At 46.4% G+C, this 17,777-nt stretch overlaps 2 protein-coding genes across 5 annotated transcripts in view; one reads left to right on the top strand and one right to left on the bottom strand.

The window, feature by feature from the left end:
• Positions 1 to 17,777, top strand: part of PRPF4 (pre-mRNA processing factor 4) — a 41,142-nt gene that overhangs the window by 17,438 nt on the left and 5,927 nt on the right. The window contains exons 14-15 of one of the 3 annotated variants that reach the window (XR_003523647.1): positions 338 to 688; positions 5,066 to 5,176. Coding sequence is in view for 1 of the 3 variants with exons in the window: in XM_027615173.1 (XP_027470974.1) it covers positions 338 to 531 (194 nt within the window). In the remaining 2 variants the exon portion in view is untranslated. Of the gene's footprint in view, positions 1 to 337; positions 5,042 to 5,065; positions 5,177 to 17,777 lie in introns of those variants that run through there. The other 2 variants (XR_003523646.1, XM_027615173.1) reach the window with 2 other exon arrangements.
• On the bottom strand, positions 5,066 to 11,848 carry RNF183 (ring finger protein 183). Of its 2 annotated transcripts, none has more exons than XM_027615187.1 (2): positions 11,012 to 11,848; positions 5,066 to 5,702 (listed from the first exon to the last, which is right to left on the bottom strand). In XM_027615187.1, the coding sequence occupies exon 2, from the start codon at positions 5,663 to 5,665 to the stop codon at positions 5,093 to 5,095; it is 573 nt and encodes a 190-aa protein (XP_027470988.1). In that variant the 5' UTR covers positions 5,666 to 5,702; positions 11,012 to 11,848; the 3' UTR covers positions 5,066 to 5,092. The 2 variants fall into 2 exon arrangements, with proteins under 2 accessions (XP_027470988.1, XP_027470989.2); XM_027615188.2 differs by lacking the exon at positions 11,012 to 11,848 and adding an exon at positions 6,409 to 9,512.

Below are 17,777 nucleotides of genomic sequence, written 5' to 3'. Positions count from 1 at the left end.
AGAGCTATGGCACAGCACGCTTTTTAGTAAGTAACGACGACTTCCGTAAGTGCTTTTTTTCCCCTGAAAGTTGTAAGCACTGACTCCTTAATGTTATTCTAAAAATACTGTCAGGGAAAGAGCCAGAAGACCTTAATAATGTTGCTTGTTTCCCTAAGTGTGTAGTCCCTTTTTCCTGGAGGTCTTGGAGAAATGTAGATGAGAATATTGGGCTTTTCCAAATGGAGAAATATCTTCTTTTTTGAAATCGTATATTCTAGCAGATTTTGTGCTTTTATTTTCTTTCCTCTTTTGATACTTGAATACCTCAAGCAGCTCCCCTTCTTTTCTCTTAAAGCTATCCATGGGAATTTCTTGCTCACTGGTGCTTATGATAACACTGCCAAGATCTGGACCCACCCAGGCTGGTCTCCACTGAAGACTCTGGCTGGCCATGAAGGCAAAGTGATGGGCCTAGACATTTCTTCTGATGGGCAGCTCATAGCCACTTGCTCGTATGACAGGACCTTCAAGCTCTGGATGGCTGAATAGGCAGGACCATGGAAAAAGGGCTCTAACCTCAAAGCTCTTCCCTAAGAGCCATTTTCAAAAGAAAGGAATTGATATGTTTTGTTCTATCATGTTTTTTGCCAATTACATTGTATAGACCCTCAAAAGAATTGGATTTCCATGTCAGCCTCCACTCCAGGTAGGCAGCCCAGTCTCTGGGGTTGATGAACCCCTTTTGTAGTTGAAATTTTTATTTTCATCTTCAAACCCTGCTACGGACTGTGTAGACCTTGTTTTTATTAATCTATTGTTTGAATACCCTATTGCCTCCTTCACAGCACTCAGGATTGTGACTGGCTCCATTTTTAATTTTGAAACTTGGCTTTCCATTACGTGGTACGTGCCTCAGGACTACATGTGACCCACAGAGCAAGCAGCTGCACTATAGTCTGGAAGCCCTCAAATAAAGAGGCACTTCTCACCACACACCTGGTTAACCAGTGCCTTGACAGAGTGCAAACCTTTCCTCTGCCTTTAGAACAGGAGATGAAGAGGTAGACCACAGCTATGCTCAGGGTTATGCAGTAAAGAAGATTTTACGTCTTCCTGTTGAGTTTGCTTGGAATGCTAACCACATCAGGAAGCTCAGAACTGAACATTTGCCCTGTCCGAAAATGTCTTCCATTTTGCTTTGAAGTTTGGCATCCTTTGTGTTACCCCAAAGCTAGGCCATTGTGTCAAGAGGCAATGAAATTTCTGGAAAGCAAACATGAAGTCTCTGTTGTGCCACCTCCTTTGTATTGGTTATTAAGAGGATGTACCTTTCATGGCAAGGTAACTGGGAAAAATCCCTCATGGGTATTCGTCAACATCAACTTTCTTTTTTTCTTTATTACACACTTGCTACAGAGTAAAATCCTATTATAAAAAATGTCCTTTAAAGACTTATTTTGTATAGTTAGGCATTTTCTGAATCCCAGCCATTGGTCCATAGAGTTCTCCCCCCCCCTTTTTTTTGTTTGAGATATAACGGATGATACCAGATATGGCTTATTCCAGTTTTTCTCTTCTTAAGCACTCTGCTAATAGTTTTTGTTTTTGTTTTTGTTTGTAGAGACTACTGCCTTGTGGGCCAGACTATTAGCAAACTGGGTCTGGACTCTGTAATTCATACTCATTGGCCGTGCAGCAGTCACCTTCACCTCTTTCCACCCCAAATACACAACCACTGAACACGAAGTACACAGTAAATTCTGACAAAAATACAGGAATTTGGAAGAAGAAAGGATTGCATATAGAGAAATGGAGAAGGGCTTATATGATGGCTTTTCCTTGAATGTTCAAAACACTTCATTTGCTGTTCCAGAGAGGCTGACAGTGGCTTTGTCTAGTAATTCTATCCTGCAAACTATGAATGTGTGATAATCTTTTGTCTAATTTTAATTATAACCAAATAGTTGCATATTTTGAGTGCTGGTTAAGCTTCTGAATTATGGGCTCTGCCCCCTGTTGCGCATTTGGCACTTCGTTATTAAGTATTAATGGATTTTATTTTCTCCATAGTTGGCCGTGGAAAATAATTTTTCATTACTAACTTTTGTACTATGTGTAAAGTAATAATTAACATTAGTGTATTAGCATGCAATCTGGATGTAGTGTATTAACAAAGGTTTTAAGTTTTTCAAGTTTAAATTTTACTATTCTGTTGAACTTTTTGTGTGTGTGTGGTTGTTCCAAGAGATTGAGGTAGCAATCAGGTGAACACATTTCATGTAAGCTTTTGGCAAAACAGTTCCCTTGTGGAATATACATTACTTCGTTGTAAGGAGGCAGTTAGCTGAGAAGCATAAACCAAATATAGTGTTTCATAATAATAGTGAGAATCAGAGCCACCACTTAAAAGGACACTTCCTGCCTAGAGACTTTGCCAGCCATGTTCAGACACTTCATTTAATCCTCCCAATCTTCTGAGTTAAGTTGTATTCCCTTTTTACAGACAAAATCGAAGCTCAGAGAAGTTAAGTAACTTGCTCAGGGTTACCCTGTCAGTGAGTGATGGAGCCTCGTCTGTCTGTGTGTCTGTGACCTTAGGAAGAGAATTCATAGGGATTTACTGAGTATGTTGGCAGCACTGGCCAGACAGAATGACCAGTCCAGCCAATATGGCCTGTTTCCTATACAAAGCCAGAGCTTTTTAGCCCCTCTACCTGTGACACCTCCCTTGTGATGAGTCACTGCATCTCAGTCTGACTTCATGCCAAAGGGAGTCACGGGATTTCACCACCTCTACGTCATGAACTAATAAGGCGCCTGTAATGTCACTCAACAGGAAACTTTGCATCTTGGGATAGATGTTTTGTTGTGTGGAGCTGTCTTAAGCATTGCAGCATGTCTCACCATCCCTGACCTATAGAGTAATAAAAGCCAGAAGCACAACCCACCCCATCATTGGAACACCAAAGTTGCTTCCAGACATTTTTGCATGCCCCAAGGTTAGAACTACTGAAGGTAAAAATAGACACCCTACTGTTGAGCATATCCTTCCCTACCCCCAAAAAACTCAAACCTATATCTTTCCCTATGTGGATGGTGTACTAGCCACTCCAAGAGCCACTCCCCAATTCTACTTGGACAAAAAGGCCCCCACCACTTACTGGCTGGTGAGCTGGAATGAGACAGCAAAACCTGTGGAGCCTCAGGTTCACCTGCAGAATAGGGATGAAGTTTCCTTAACTCAGAGCAGTAAGCTCTACTGCAGCGGCAGGTGTTTCTTCTTGAGCTTCCCCCAGCTCCTCTCCTTCTCCTCATGGCCCAGAGAACATAGGGAGATCATTGCCTAATTTACTTGCCGCGATGTTAAGGAGCAACGATGTGTAAAGAAATGAAATCAGCAGGGAGAGGTTGAGTCCCAGCTTTAGTGTAATTATCTTTGATGGTGCAAATGGAGAGGTAGGTGTCAGTCCCCTGGCGGGATACATAGGGTGGCATTCCAGTTTTGTAATGGAGAATTTTCTTCATGTTGGTGCTTAACACCATGTGGTCTTAGGAAACATGAAATACAGGTCAACTGTATTGAGAAGCAACTCCATTGAGAAACGCAACTTTCTCTCTGGGCTAGTCGGGTTCCTGGATACCGTGGTCCAGCCCTTTGGCACAACTTGTTCCGTAGCCCTATAATCAAAGATCTGCTTCTCTGCCCTGGCTATTTTGGAATATTTTGTGCATTAAGATCCCTTAAGAATTTATAGAAGCTAGTTCCGTTAAGCACAAAATTTTTAGAACAAATAAAACCGACTCCGTTTCTGACCTCTGAAAGTTTATTCCACAAATCAAGATCTTTTCATCGTGATGGTGTTTTAACCACTTTGAGACTGTTCCAAAGCCGTGGGCCACAGGGCAGTATTAAAACTGGGAAAGCAGAAGGGGTTTTAGACAATGCAGAGGTAGCAACTTGTAGCCAAACAGCTGAAGCATCTAGTTTGCCTTGGTTCTAAGATTCTGTCACGTAAAATGAAGACCAGGGTCCCCCATCTGCATGGCCTGGGATGGAAGCTAAGGCTTTTCCGCTGTCCAGGGCTTCTGCTTTCTCTCTCAAGGTCAGAATTCCATTGCCTGGAGGAGGGGAGTTGACTCTACCCAACATCCAGGCTTACTTGGGGCCTCTGCACCTACCAGCCTACACCTTTTCTCCAAATCCCAGATTTCTTTTGATTCACTGACCCTGGTTTCTTTTCACCTTTACACTTTTATATTCTCAACACTCCATAAACCACATGCTGACAAGAGGTTGTCTTCTACAAGAAGCAGCCCTCCTTGCTGGTAAAGGCTCTCTGTCACCCATGGATAATTCCACCCTTCTCTTCCCCTAGTTCTGACATAACATGGGCCGAGTAAGTGGTGGTAGAATGAGCAAGTGCGTGAATTCATGAATGCACACCATTTTTTCCTGGGACTGGTGCCAAGACTTCCAAAGAGAAAACTGAAAGAAGGCATGCACATTTGCTCACAGAATTGAAGCTCACTTAACAAAATTTTAGCAACACCTATTAAAAAGAGCAACTCAAATGTGAACGGAGTTCGAAGCAACTCCATTGAGAAACGCAACTTTCTCTCTGGGCTAGTCGGGCTCCTGGATACCGTGGTCCAGCCCTTTGGCACAACTTGTTCCGTAGCCCTATAATCAAAGATCTGCTTCTCTGCCCTTCTTGGCCCCGTGGCTCACGTCAAGAGAGACCTAGATGTCTCTTCACATCTTTTCCCAGCCTTTTAGCTTTCAGAGGTTCTCATCATAGTAGGGATCTGTTTGCAGAAGCAAACACGTGGACTAACTGATAGACTGTAAAAATGAACAATACAACAAAGGAAGACAACCCCAAATGAGGCTGTGCAGTCCCCATCCCCAGCAACAGTCAAGAAAGGCTTAGATCCAGGGCTCTTGGGTGGCTCAGTCAGTTAAGTGTGTGACTCTTAATTGCTCGGGTCTTGATCATGGGGTTGTGAGTTCACCCGTGTTGGGCTCCACGCTGGGCATGGAGCCTACTTAAAATAAGAATTAAAAAAAAAATTTTTTTTAAAGGCGTGGTTCCTTGCCCAGAAGCAGTGCTCACGCCACACCCCAAAGGAATTGGTTGGTCCAAAAGATGGAGAAGATGAGCAACAGAGTGACACTGAGGATAACAGCCATCAGGTAAGAAAAGATCCGGAACTGAGGGTTGCGGAAACACTCCCTCAGAGAGTAGTGGCTGGGGATGGGAATGGGCAGAGACCTGGTGGTAGGGCCCACGTCCTGGGGGGCTCCCGTTTGGCTCCCAGGCTCGGGGCCTAGGTCCAGCGTATAGACCCGGGGCTGGCGCAGGAAGTAGCGGCTCTTGGGCTGGTCCTTGAGACAGAGCTGGTGGCCTTCCAGGATGACGTGGTGGGGCTCCAGGCGAAGCAGGGTGAGCACGGCGGTATCTGTGGGCAAGTCTGTGACCGGCTGCCCAGAGGCCAGCACAGTGGGCTGGCGACAGAGTGGGCACAGCAGCTGGCGCCGGGCTGGAGTTACCAGGCTGAGGTGGGCCAGGCATTCCACACAGAAGGAGTGACAACAGTCCAGCACTTTGGGGGTGTGAAATGTGTTGTTGAAGGGGTTCCAGCAGACAGGGCACTCAGGCTCCTGGCCCTGCCGCTCCGCCATCCTCAGATGAGACACCGGGAGGCCTGGCAGGAATGTCCTGGCAGAAAGGGAAAAGGAGCAGAAGGATAACTCGCTGAGCTCCATCCTTGTGCTTGGTCGTAGACTAAGGGTTCTGTGCCTTGTCAAAACCTACTGTCACCCACATTTCACAGATGAAAAATTCAAAAGTCGAAGCAATGTGTTCCAGATCACCAAGTTCCTAAGCTGTAGAGTTAAGTCTGGTGCTCCTGCAGCATCCCCCCTATCAGGGCAAAGGCCTGAATCACCCCACCATTAATGAACTGCCACTGGAGGGGACTGTACCCCCACTTGGGAAGTGGAAAAAAAAATGTTCCTTCTGCTCCATGTGACTGCCCTTGATTTCTCGGACTCCAGGGAGAGGGAGGGGAGCCCATCAGTGGTTTGTGTTATAAGGCAAATACTTCTTCCCTGCTGCCTTAAGTCCCTGACTAATGCAGAGATGGCCTTTGTGAATTCCCTGGTCTGTCCCTCCTCTGGGATGAATGCCAGGCCCTCTTCCCCTCCTCCCACTGGGCTGTACAGGGCCAACCCTCCAGAGCCCATTTGCCCAGTCTTTGGGCAGGGTACTTCACTGGCTTGGCAAGGCTTTTCTCCTTGACCTGGAAGCTTAGAGAGGCTCTTCTGCCCAGATCCCCAGGTCAGCCCTTCCAGAACCTCCCAATACTTGGCCTCCCCGGGCTCCTCCTCCCTCCCTTTGTCCCCAGAAACCCCAGGGCACTCACCTGGGCTTCCTTGGTACTAGGTGGTCAGGCAGACTACCTGAAGGACCCAAGGCTCCAGTCTTTCCCTCTCCTGAATCCACACAGCTTTGGGAGACTGCCTTCTCTCTACCAGCCACCAGCCCTGGGGCCTGTCTCCATGGCAGCACACACACACAGCACCTGGAGCTGCCAGGTGGCCTGGTCTGCAGCCTCTTGAGCACACCTACCTGCAGCACAGGCCACAGAGCTGCCTGGGTGGCAGGGGGTAGGGAGGTGGGGGACCAGAGTTCCCCCAGGGTGTGGCAAACAACCAACCGTGGAAGCCAAACATCTGCAAGATTGTGGGCAGTCTCTTCAAGACCTGGGATCCATGGCCTAGGAAGGTAGGGGTGGCAATTTCCTTTTCCTAGATTGTGGAGGGGGGTAAATGAGCCTCTGGGCATCTCTCCTAGGCCCTCGTTTCTTTTCTAAAATGGCTAAAACCTCCTCCTAACAAAGGGGCTCTGAAGTTTATCTGCTACACAGCCTAAAATCTCTGCACCGCAGACTCAGCAAATTTGTTTATTTTTAAGTGACATCTACACCCAGCGTGAGGCTTGAACTCACTACCACAAGATCGAGTCACATGGTCCTTTGAGCCAGCCAGGCACCCTCCCTTCCTAATAATTTAATGTGCCCAAGTAGCTGTAACCACGCAAGTCTTGCTGCCATCTTTGTTCTTACACGGACAATCAGCCTGGCAGGCAGTGACCCCTGAGGTCTTAGATGGCCAAAGAAAGGTTGGCCATCTCCCCGCCCTTGGGGACTTAGGGAGTCAGGAAGGAGAGTTCCAGCCCCACTTCCCCATTTCAGTCAGAAACACCTAGCTTTTCTCCTATCGATCACTTGAATTAAGTTGAAGAGTTGAGCTGCTGAGGGGGGGACAAAAAAAGTTGAAAAACCACTTCTCCATCCTAAGCACTCACGTTGCTGACGCTCCGGAGGCAAGAAGTGGCTCTCACCCAAGGTACCCCAGCTAGGCAGCGGTACCACCTGCTGGATGTATGTTATTCACCACATAGTAAGTGTTTAGCGCCTGATCAGGAGATTCCTCATGCCAGGAGTCTCTCGTAGGAATCCAGGAAGCGTGCAGGGGGTTTGGGGGAACCAAGTCTCCCTGGTGTGCCTCCAAGGACACCATCCGCCCTGACTGAGTTGAAACCAAAACCTGCTGACACTCTCCTGCCCATGGCTTCCGGGTTTCCTTCTAGACTTCTTTCACTGCTCCACATAGGGAGGAGGAAACAAAGGGATGAAGAAGGAGGATAGAACAGCTCTGGCCGAAGCTGGGAGTTTATCAAGGATCCTTACCTACAAATGTCTTCTGTGGACCAGTCATTCCACAGTTATTAAGGTATCGAGCACCAACTGCATGTCCGGAACTGTACTAGGCACTGGGTAAACAATGGTGAACCAAAGAGGCATGACTTTGACCTCATGACATTTAGAGTGTCATGAGGGAAAAAGATGTCTAGTGAGCAGTGGGTAATAAATAAATATGTAATGCGTGCTACAAAGGACAGAAAGGAAAATGGGCTTAGGGAACGGCCTCCATAGGAAACCACCAGGAAGGGTTGCTGCAAAGAGGGGGTCTGAAAGCTGCATGTGAAGGACAACAAGAAACCAGCCACACAGCGTGGAGGAAGGACGTTCTGGGCCAAGGGAACAACATGTACCGAAGCCCCAAGGTGAAAAAAGGCTCTGCCAGATTCGGGAAGTGAAAGAAGCCTGAGGTGCAGTGGGTGTAGAGATTGCTTAAAAAATAAAATCTTTAGGGTGCCTGGGTGGCTCAGTTGGTTAAGCAACTGCCTGGAGTTCCAGGATCGAGTCCCGCATCAGGCTTCCTGTTCAGTGGGGAGTCTGCTTCTCCCTGTGACCCTACCCCCTCTTGTGCACTCTCTCAATCCCTCTCTCTCAAATAAATAAAATCTTTAATAACAACAACAGCATTCCAGCTGCAGAGCAGAGAACAGACTAAAAAGGACAGAGTGGAAGTAAAAGACCATGAGGGACTTCATCATTCAGGCTGGGATGGTGGTGCTTGACTTAGACAAGGCCATGACAGAGAAGATCCAAGGGAAGGAATAAAAACCATCTCTGGAGATTAAATCAAAAGCACTTCCCAAAAAGCAGTGAACAACATAGGTTCTGGAACCATGTTATTGAGGCTCATGACCCCAAAGGCACTACTTCTCAGGGCTGTGATCCCAGTTGAATTGCTTAGCCTGTGCCTCAGTGTCTTCTGAAGAGGAAAGTAGTATGTCTGAAGGTAAAACTCTTAGAGCCTGGCGCCCAGCAAAGACTACTTATGAGATGGGCAATTATCCCTGCAAATGGATTTGAGAGACAGGAAAGATCAAAGTTGACTTTGAAGCCATGAGAAAGGTTTCTGCGTTGAGCTTTAAGGAGCTCTGAATTCCAGAGTGTATCCATAGCACCTTGAGTACATATCAAAAGCCTTGAAAGGTAATAGCCTTGATCCAGCAGTTCCCCTGCTGGGAATCTGTCCCATGGAAATAATCAAGGACCTGTGCAAAGGCTTGATTGTAGGGATGCCCGTAGAAGCACGGCTCTACCAGTGAAGTATGGAAAACTACATACTCCGTCAACAGTGGGACGCTAATTAAAGACATTCTGCTCCAACCACATGAAGAGACATTCTGCAGCCTTTAAAATGATGTGATAAGGGGCACCTGGGTGACACGGTTGAGCGTTCAGCTCTTGGTTTTGGCTCAGTTCATGATCTCAGGGTCATGAGATCGAGCCTTGCGTCAGGCTCCTTGCCCAGCAGGGGGTCTGCTTGAGATTCTCTCTCCTTCCTCTGCCCCTCCCCCTCCTGCTCTCTCAAATAAATCTTTTTTTAAATGATGTGCTAAAACATCTATTAATACGGAAATATGTTTGTGATATGCAATTAAGCAAAAAGAACCAGTAATAAAGCCATATCATGATATTATTCAATTATCCTGCATATGTGTGCCATGGAAAAAATATCTGGAAAAGCAAACACCAAAATGTCAACAGTGGTTATCTCTGGGAGTGAGATTATAGGTGGATTTTGTTTGTTTGTTTTAAATTATCTGAAAATCCGGGGTGCCTGGGTGGCTCAGTTGGTTAAGTGACTGCCTTTGGCTCAGGTCATGATCCTGGAGTCCCGGGATCGAGTCCCACATCAGGCTCCCTGCTCAGCGGGGAGTCTGCTTCTCCCTCTGACTCTCTTTCCTCTCGTGCTCTCTATCATTCTCTCTCTCTCAAATAAATAAATAAAATCTTAAAAAAAATTATCTGAAAATCCTCTAACTTTACTGTAGTCCAATAAACTTGTATTACTGCCCTTAAAGACCTCCCTCTCCCCCCAGAAGCAGACCTCACATTTTCTGAAGTTCCATGGCCGAAGCTGTAAAAGGCCCCGTTCAGGAGGAGGAATAATCATTCTTGCCTCAGCACCTGGGCCCTTATCTGCCGGGGTCCCCACAGACATCCACTGCTGTTTCCGGCGCAGCAGGGCAGAGTCCATTCTCTCCAGGAGAGACTCTGACCACGTACCCTCCCACCACCACTCACCCCCCACGCTGTTGAAGCTGCAGTAAGTCCTAGTCACCACCCCAAAGGCATCACCTTTGTCTGCGACCAAGTCAGCCAAATATTGTCTATAGCATCACCCCAAAGTTTTTACCCTCGAGAGAGATGAAGAACTAGCATTTTTTAAAAAGATTATTTGAGAGGGAGAGGCAGAGAGAATCCCAAGCAGACTCCACGCTGAGTACGGAGCCCAGTACGGGGCTTGATCCCACAACCCTGAGATCATGACCTGAGCTGAGACCAAGATCAGTGGCTCAACTGACTGAGCCCCCCCCAGGCGCCCCAAGAGCTAGCACTTTTATAGGACTTCACAGTTTACCAAAGGGCCCCGGTCCTGGCTAGGATCTTAAGTGAGGCAACTCACATCTACATTTGATGATTGCCTTTTACAATTTTTTCCCATCTGCATAAGGCCATTAGGTTCTTTTTTTTTTTTGTCCAGTTATTTATTGTTGTTGTTTTTAAGTAATCTGCACACCCAGTGTGGGGCTTGAACTCACAACCCTGAGATCAAGAGTCACATGCTCTACCAACTGAGCCAGTCAGGTGCCCCAAGCCCATTTGATTCCTTAAGACCACCCCGTGAAGGAAGCAGGATAGGGAGTTGAAAGTATGCAGGCTTTGGAACCAGACTTATTTGCTGTGTGGTCTTAGATAAATGGCTTATCATTTTTCTTTGTAAAATAGGCTAATAATCCCCCACCTTAGAGGCTTGCTGTGAGGAAGGGATAGTATCTGTAACATGCCCTGCAAAGCACAGCAGGTGCTTAGTACACAGTTGGCATGATAGTTTTAGACCCATTTTATAGATGGGGACGCTGAGGCTCAGCATGTGAAGTGGCTTGTTTAAGGGTTCACAGCTAACGAACCACTAAGCTTGAAAACTGGTCCCAGGAGCCCTGCCTTCCAGGCCAGTGTTCATGCTGGCTGACAGCAGTGCCTCTCAGGACTCTGGGGTCCTGTGTCCCACCCGTCCCCCCCATGACCCTTTGTGGCTCCTTACCTGCTTCCTCAGAGTCTCCTCCTCCAGTCCGCAGGGTGGCCATGCAGCATGTTCTCTGTGCTCTAACTCCTTTGGCCTGGTTTCCAGGCAGTTGTAGGCGGGTCTTATTTGCATTGGTCTTCTGGCTGCTCCTGGCCACAGCTCTATTGCAGGTTTTCCTCTTCCTTCTGATGACTTTGGACAATCTATGCTCATGGGGGACAGCCCAGGAGCTCTGGTTTTCTCTTCCTCCTGTGAGTCACTCTTGCTTGTTCTCAAAGGGGGTCAAAGTCTCTCATCCTTGCAGACCTCGGTTCGGTATTCAGTTGGTTTCCTGCTATGTCTGACTGCACCGCCTTGACTCACACCCGGCCTTACTTTGATGGAAGGCCGGGCATCTCTGAAGCCACTTCTGGCCCTCAACCTAGTTAGCTCCTTCCCTACTCTGAGCCCCCACAACCAAAATACAAAGGGCTCTTGCAAAATATTAAGAAAAAGGCAAATTGTCCAACAGAAAAACAATCAAGGGAGAGTTATTTAAGCATAAGTGTGAAGAGCCTGGGTCAATCAAGTCAGACTTCAGGGTGAGACTCAAGTCCTTGCTCAGAATCCAGACTCTACTCATTCACTAGTAATGGAGATGAGCAAACTGACTTCTCTAAGCCTTGGTTCCCTTCCCTGAAAATTGGCATCATAATTTTATCTACTTAATCTGATTAAATGAAATAGCACTTGTAGAGATCACAGCACGGTGCCTGGTACACGGTAGCACGCAGTAAATATTAACTACGACTTTTACGATGATATGATCAAGCAAATCACCAAAAAGAAAAGAAGTACAAACGGAACATATACGTAATTGCTCAACTTCATTTATGGTTAGAGAAACTCAAATTTGAATAAGACACTGAGTCTTTTTTTTTTTTTTTTTTGACAGAGAAAGCACGAGCAGGGGGAGCGGGAAAGAGAGAAGCAGGCTCCCCACTGAACAAGCAGCCACCCAGGTGCCCAAGACACGATTTTTTAAAGACATTTCTTTTAGGGGCACCTGAGTGGCTCAGTTGGTTGGGCGTCTGACTCCTGCTTTTGGCTCAGGTGATCATCTCAGGGTTGTGGGATCCAGCCCTGCATCTGCGCATCGGGCTCACTGGGCGGAGTCCGCTTGGGATTCTCTCCCTCCCTCTCCCATCCCACCCCCACACCACTCACACATATGCACTCTCTAAATAAGTAAATAAAGACACTTATTTCGATATCTGTCAGTCTGATAGACAAAAAAACCGCCACTATTACTAAAAGTAATAGTGGCAGTTTTCTGTGTGCTTTACTAAATGCTTCTCATCTGTTACAGTGAATGCTCCCAACAATCCCAGGAAGTACAGTGCCTAGCATAATATGGAATACTGAAAATCAGTGACTTTTCCTTGCTCTTTTCCAGATAAGGAATCCGAAGCTCAAAGCAAATAAGGGATTTATTTGCCCTCTCCCCAAAGTGTGTCTACACGGCCCATCTTCTGTTCCCTCTCACATTCTCTGTGTTCAAGGACCCCTTCTTTCATTCTTTTACTGACCTTTTAAATGGGGTTTGTAGAATAAATAAGTACATAAATGTATTTGGTGATCTGATCAATTGCCCTAGTCCCATCATTTTATGTTTTTCTTAAATTATTTTTTATTTTTATTTTTATTCATTTATTATTAAGATTTGATTTATTTGTCAGGGAGAGAGAAAGAGAGAGTGCGCGCACAAGCAGGGGCAGCAGCTGGTAAAGGGAGAAGAAGAGGGATCGTGACCTGAGCCGAAGGCAGACACTTAACCAACTGAGCCACCCCGGCGCCCCAGCCACGTTGGTAAATTAATCAAACCTAAGGAGTGGGTCGTGGGGACCTCCGATCTAGAGGCAGTTGATCGGACGTACAGGAGACAACCTGGACTTATGATCGGTGTCTGAAGTGTGTGTGGTGGTGGTGCTGGGGATGTCTTGTGGGACTGAGTCCTCAACCTGTAGGATCTGGTGCTATCTCCAGCTAGGTAGTGTCAGAATTGAGCTGCTTGGTGGTGGTGAAAGATACACATGCACTGGAATTGGGTTTGTATCTTTTGGTTTAGTGAGGATGTTCATTGACGTTTTAAGCAAAAAAAAGATTGAAACAACTATAAGAGCGCAGCTATGGCACATCAATTAAGTGGAAAACTACCTAATCATTTAAAATGATGTTGCAGAAGAACTTTTATTGACTTGAAAAAATAACCGCAACATATTGTAAACAGACAAGGGAAAGCAGTTTACAAAATGGGGTGTGTTGTGTGAGCCAGATTTTATAAAACAACATTTATACATAAAGACTGAAAGACCACGAGGCAAAATGTTGCATCTCTGGGTGATAAGCTCGCTGGTATTGTCATTTTCTTTTCATTTATATTCTAAATTTTTATCAATGAATATGTATTGTGAACTTTCATAATAGGAAAATCCACTTGGAAAGTCAGTCAGTGTGAGTTTTCTGCGGCCAGGAAATCCAGAACTCAAAAAGGAAAGCAGGGAGGGCATGTAAGTAATCAGTCAGAGTGTTGCAAGCATTGAAATAAAAATGAAATAAACCCTGGCCCTTTTCCGGGTCACTGATTGTTTAGCGAGCAAATGCATTATCACAACGTCTCTGGGTGGTCAAGGCTAGGGAGTACTTTGCAAACAGTGGAAAATTTTTTCGGGAAGATACCCAGGAGAGATAGTGAGGCATCTCAGGAATTTGAGTTGAACTAATTTAGTTCATGCTTGGGGGGGATGAGGTCAGCCAACTGGAAAAGCACCCCATGTAAGCAGTACCTGGGAGCCGGGTGAGTGAGGAGTCATGAGACTTGGTGGAGCCCAGCCAAGGTGTGGAGTGGAGGCCCAGGGCGGCATGAACCCATCTGGGGAGGAAGAGGCAGCAGAAGGCAGTAGAAGGGCAGTGGAGGATGGAGAAAAGGCAGGTTTCAGCTAGGTAATGATCAGTGTTTAGCAAGGGCAGGAGGCGCCTCTCCCTGTGGGGTACCACATTGTCATGACTCAGAGCCTTGCCCTTAGGCCTGTCCAGAGTTGAGGACGGTCCCATCGGCAAAGGCATCACCTGCAGATTGTTTGGAATGCCGACTCCACACCTACTATGTTGTAATTTGCGTTTTTACAAGATCCTTAGGAGATTCAGGGACATGTGAAAGTATGAAGAGTCCAAATTTGGGAGAAATATCCCCAGTATATGCTCCTTGGCTCATCCTGATTACATGTGTGATTCATTACGTTCAGTTTCATGAAGATTTTGCAAGGACGTGAGGCCAGGAGGAAAATGTCCTGGACAGATAGGGCTGGGTGAATCTCCACCTAGGAACAGGCATTCCCTTGCCTGTGCCTTAGGCAGCATCTGAATCTGTTTTATAAGGTCACAATCCCTTATACAAAACCCTGTGGCCAAATGTGTTTCAGAATTCAGACTTCTCTTTTTTTTAAGGATTTTATTTATTTATTTGACAGAGAGAGACACAGCAAGAGAGGGAACACAGCAGGGAGAGTGGGGGAGGGAGAAGCAGGCCCCTCGCAGAGCAGGGAGCCGGATGTGGGGCTCAATCCAGGACCCTGGGACCATGACCTGAGCCGAAGGCAGACGCTTAACACCTGAGCCACCCAGGTGCCCCTAGAATTCAGACTTTTTCATATTTTAGGACAGTGATATGGGGCATTTACCAATATATGAAGTAACTCTCCCAGTGGGATCTGAGGTAGTACCCTGGGATCAAATGCTTTAATATTCTGCAATTTATTTATTTTTTTAAAGATTTTATTTATTTTTCAACAGAGAGAGAGAGAGAGAGGGAACACAAGCAGGGGGAGTGGGAGAGGGAGAAGCAGGCTTCCTGCTGAGCAGGGAGCCTGATGTGGGACTCGATCCCAGGACGCTGGGATCATGACCTGAGCCGAAGGCAGACGCTTAACGACTGAGCCACCCAGGTGCCCTAATATTCTGCAATTTATTATACCAAAATATTAAACATGATAAGGCCAGGTCAATTTTGTTGCCAAATTTAATGAAAAAACTTTGTCTTCAGAGGGCAGGGATTTTATTTATTTATTTTTAATCTTTTATTTAGTTATTTTTTTAAGTAGGCTCCATGCCCAATGCTCGAACTCACAACCCTGAGATCGGAGTCACGTGCTCTACCAACGGAGCCAGCCACATGCCCCCAGAGTGCAGAGATTTTAAAGAATCATGGATAAGCATTATGAACTATATTATTATTTTATGTTTAGAATGTATCAAGCGGTTAGAAACACTTAATGGTACCATCTCCCAGTTCTAGTTAACCTCAGACTTAGCAGGAACTACAAGATCTAGCAATTCTTTCAACTTCCTCTCATCAAGCAGGTCACACCTGGTGTGGTTATACCCAGAACTCACGGGGTTCTGTGAAGAGCAGTTGAATTTTGGTGAAGTGAAGAGTTGATCCCAGCTAACATTGAGGTGAAATGTCAGAGCGGCAGCGGGAACCCAGGGCCACCAAGTCCCGGCCCTGTGCTTTCCTACCCCTGCAGACAGTGCGCAAGGTGCGCATGCACTTCTGGGCAGTATCCTCCCCTGAGTCTCCACGGAGGAGAGAGGCTCCGGCTGAAGGACGAAGAATAACACATTCCACCTGCTGTGTGTACAAACACGGAACTGAGATTGGCCCGTTCTTTCCCCAGCTGGGCTGTGATGACACATCTCATCTTTCCATCCCCCAGACTTTCAGCCACATCAGGGTGGTGGTAATGGGTTCTTAGAAAGTCCTTGGTGTGAGTCAAGTCCTCGCACTTGTTCTGAAGCCTTTCTCCAGGTAAGCCCTGCCAGGAATACAGTGGCAAAAAAGAGTTTGCTGGAGGCTGTTGGTACATCAAAGGTCCAGGGAGTTTCTAGGAAAGTCTCAAAGGCCAGAAGAGAAGGCTCCAGGGCCAGAGTCCATCTCTACTCTTGGGATGATGCTCTGCTGAAACTGGCGGAGAGGGACCCTCATGGGCTTTCGAGTATCAAAATCAGGGAACCAGGGGCGCCTGGCTGGCTCAGTTGGTGGAGCAGGTGACTCTTGATCTTGGGGTTGTAAGTTCGAGCACCACCATGTTGGGTGTAGGAATTATTCAAAAATAAAATATTAAAAAAAAATCAGGAGGGGCGCCTGGGTGGCTCAGTCGGCTAAGCATCTGCCTTCAGCTCAGGTCATGATCTCAGGGTCCTAGGATCGAGCCCCACATTGGGCTCCCTTTTTTTTTTTTTTTTAAGATTTTATTTATTCGACAGAGAGAGAGCACAAGCAGGGGGAGCAGAGTGAGGGGAGGAAGAAGCAGGTTCCTGCTGAACAAGGAGCCTGATGCGGGGCTCGATCCCAGGACCCTGAGATCATGACCTGAGCTGAAGGCAGATGCTTAACCGCCTGAGCCACCCAGGCACCCCTAAATAAGCCTTTAAAAAAAATCAGGAAACCAGAGGCCTCCCTCGTCTCTGGGGTTGCAGGCATCATTTCTGCTTGTGCTTGGGCCCCACGGTCTCTCACTTTCGTCTGTGCCACAGTCCGTGTCTCTGCTGTTTCCCTTCTCTTGCAGGTCTTTGTTCTTTAACTCTTTTTGTAATACGTGTCCAGTGTAGGAAAAGGAGGAAACTGAGATGAACGTAATCATCCTGACACTTGGGAACAAAGCAAGGCGCTATCCTAGGGGCTCTGCCTGAATCCTGTACCATTCCCGATGACAGCCCTGTGGGGCGGTGCTATTATTCTGTCATTCCTGTTCTACGGATGAAGGCACAAGACACAGAGAGATTAAGTCACTTGCCCCAGGATCTGGGTGAAGAGGTGGCAGCCTGGGATTTGAACCAGGCAGTGTGGTGTTGGAGTCCACACCCTTTACCACTACGCCTCTTTATAAGTATTTTATTTTATTTTATTTTTTTATTTATTTGAGAGACAGCAAGAGAGGGAACACAAGCAGGGGAAGCAGCAGGCAAAGGGAGAAGCAGGCTCCCCGCCGAGCAGAGAGCCCGATGCGGGACTCGATCCCAGGACCCTGGGATCATGACCTGAGCCAAAGGCAGACGCTTAACCAACTGAGCCACCCAGGCACCCCTTTATAAGTATTTTAAATGTAAATTTTTTCTTTATTATATGTGATACTCGAACTATTTGGTGGCCTTTCTCCCATTTATCATCTTTCGACATCATAAAATAGTCTTCTACCTCTCCTTCAAAATGAAAGTAGTCCTGCTTTTTGGTTGTAAAAGTGATGAAGGAAATAAATTTATGTATTTCCTTGTCTGTGCATAAAGTGTCTCTGCAGGGTTACACCAGATGCTGGTAACACTGGTTACCTCCAGAGGGAGCCAGATGGAAGGCATACACGGATGAGAGGGAAGCGTTTTATGGTATAAACTTCTGCACTCTTGATTGACTATGCGAATGTAGTGCCTATTTCCAAAAATAAGTAAGTTTTAAAAATAAGACTGATTCATTATCATTGCCAAAAAAAATCAAACAATATAGAAAGGCATAAAGTAGGAAATAAATTCATCTTTAAAAAACTCAAGACCCAGAGATAACACTGCTAACATTTTTGCTCTGTTTTTTCCAGACCTTTATCAATGAATATACAGACACATGCGGATTTATTTTTACCAAAATGGGACGACGCTGTGTGGTGCTGTACTGTTACCTGTGTTTTTCCCTTAGGGCAAATCATGAACAACATTCCATGCAGCTTCATTTTAAACGTCTGCATGGTTTTTAAGT

The sequence above is a fragment of the Zalophus californianus genome, chromosome 13 (genome assembly GCF_009762305.2).
Source record: "Zalophus californianus isolate mZalCal1 chromosome 13, mZalCal1.pri.v2, whole genome shotgun sequence".
Classification (NCBI taxonomy): domain Eukaryota; kingdom Metazoa; phylum Chordata; class Mammalia; order Carnivora; family Otariidae; genus Zalophus; species Zalophus californianus.
Note: the sequence above shows the minus strand (reverse complement) of the source record. Positions and strands in the feature narration are given on the sequence as shown.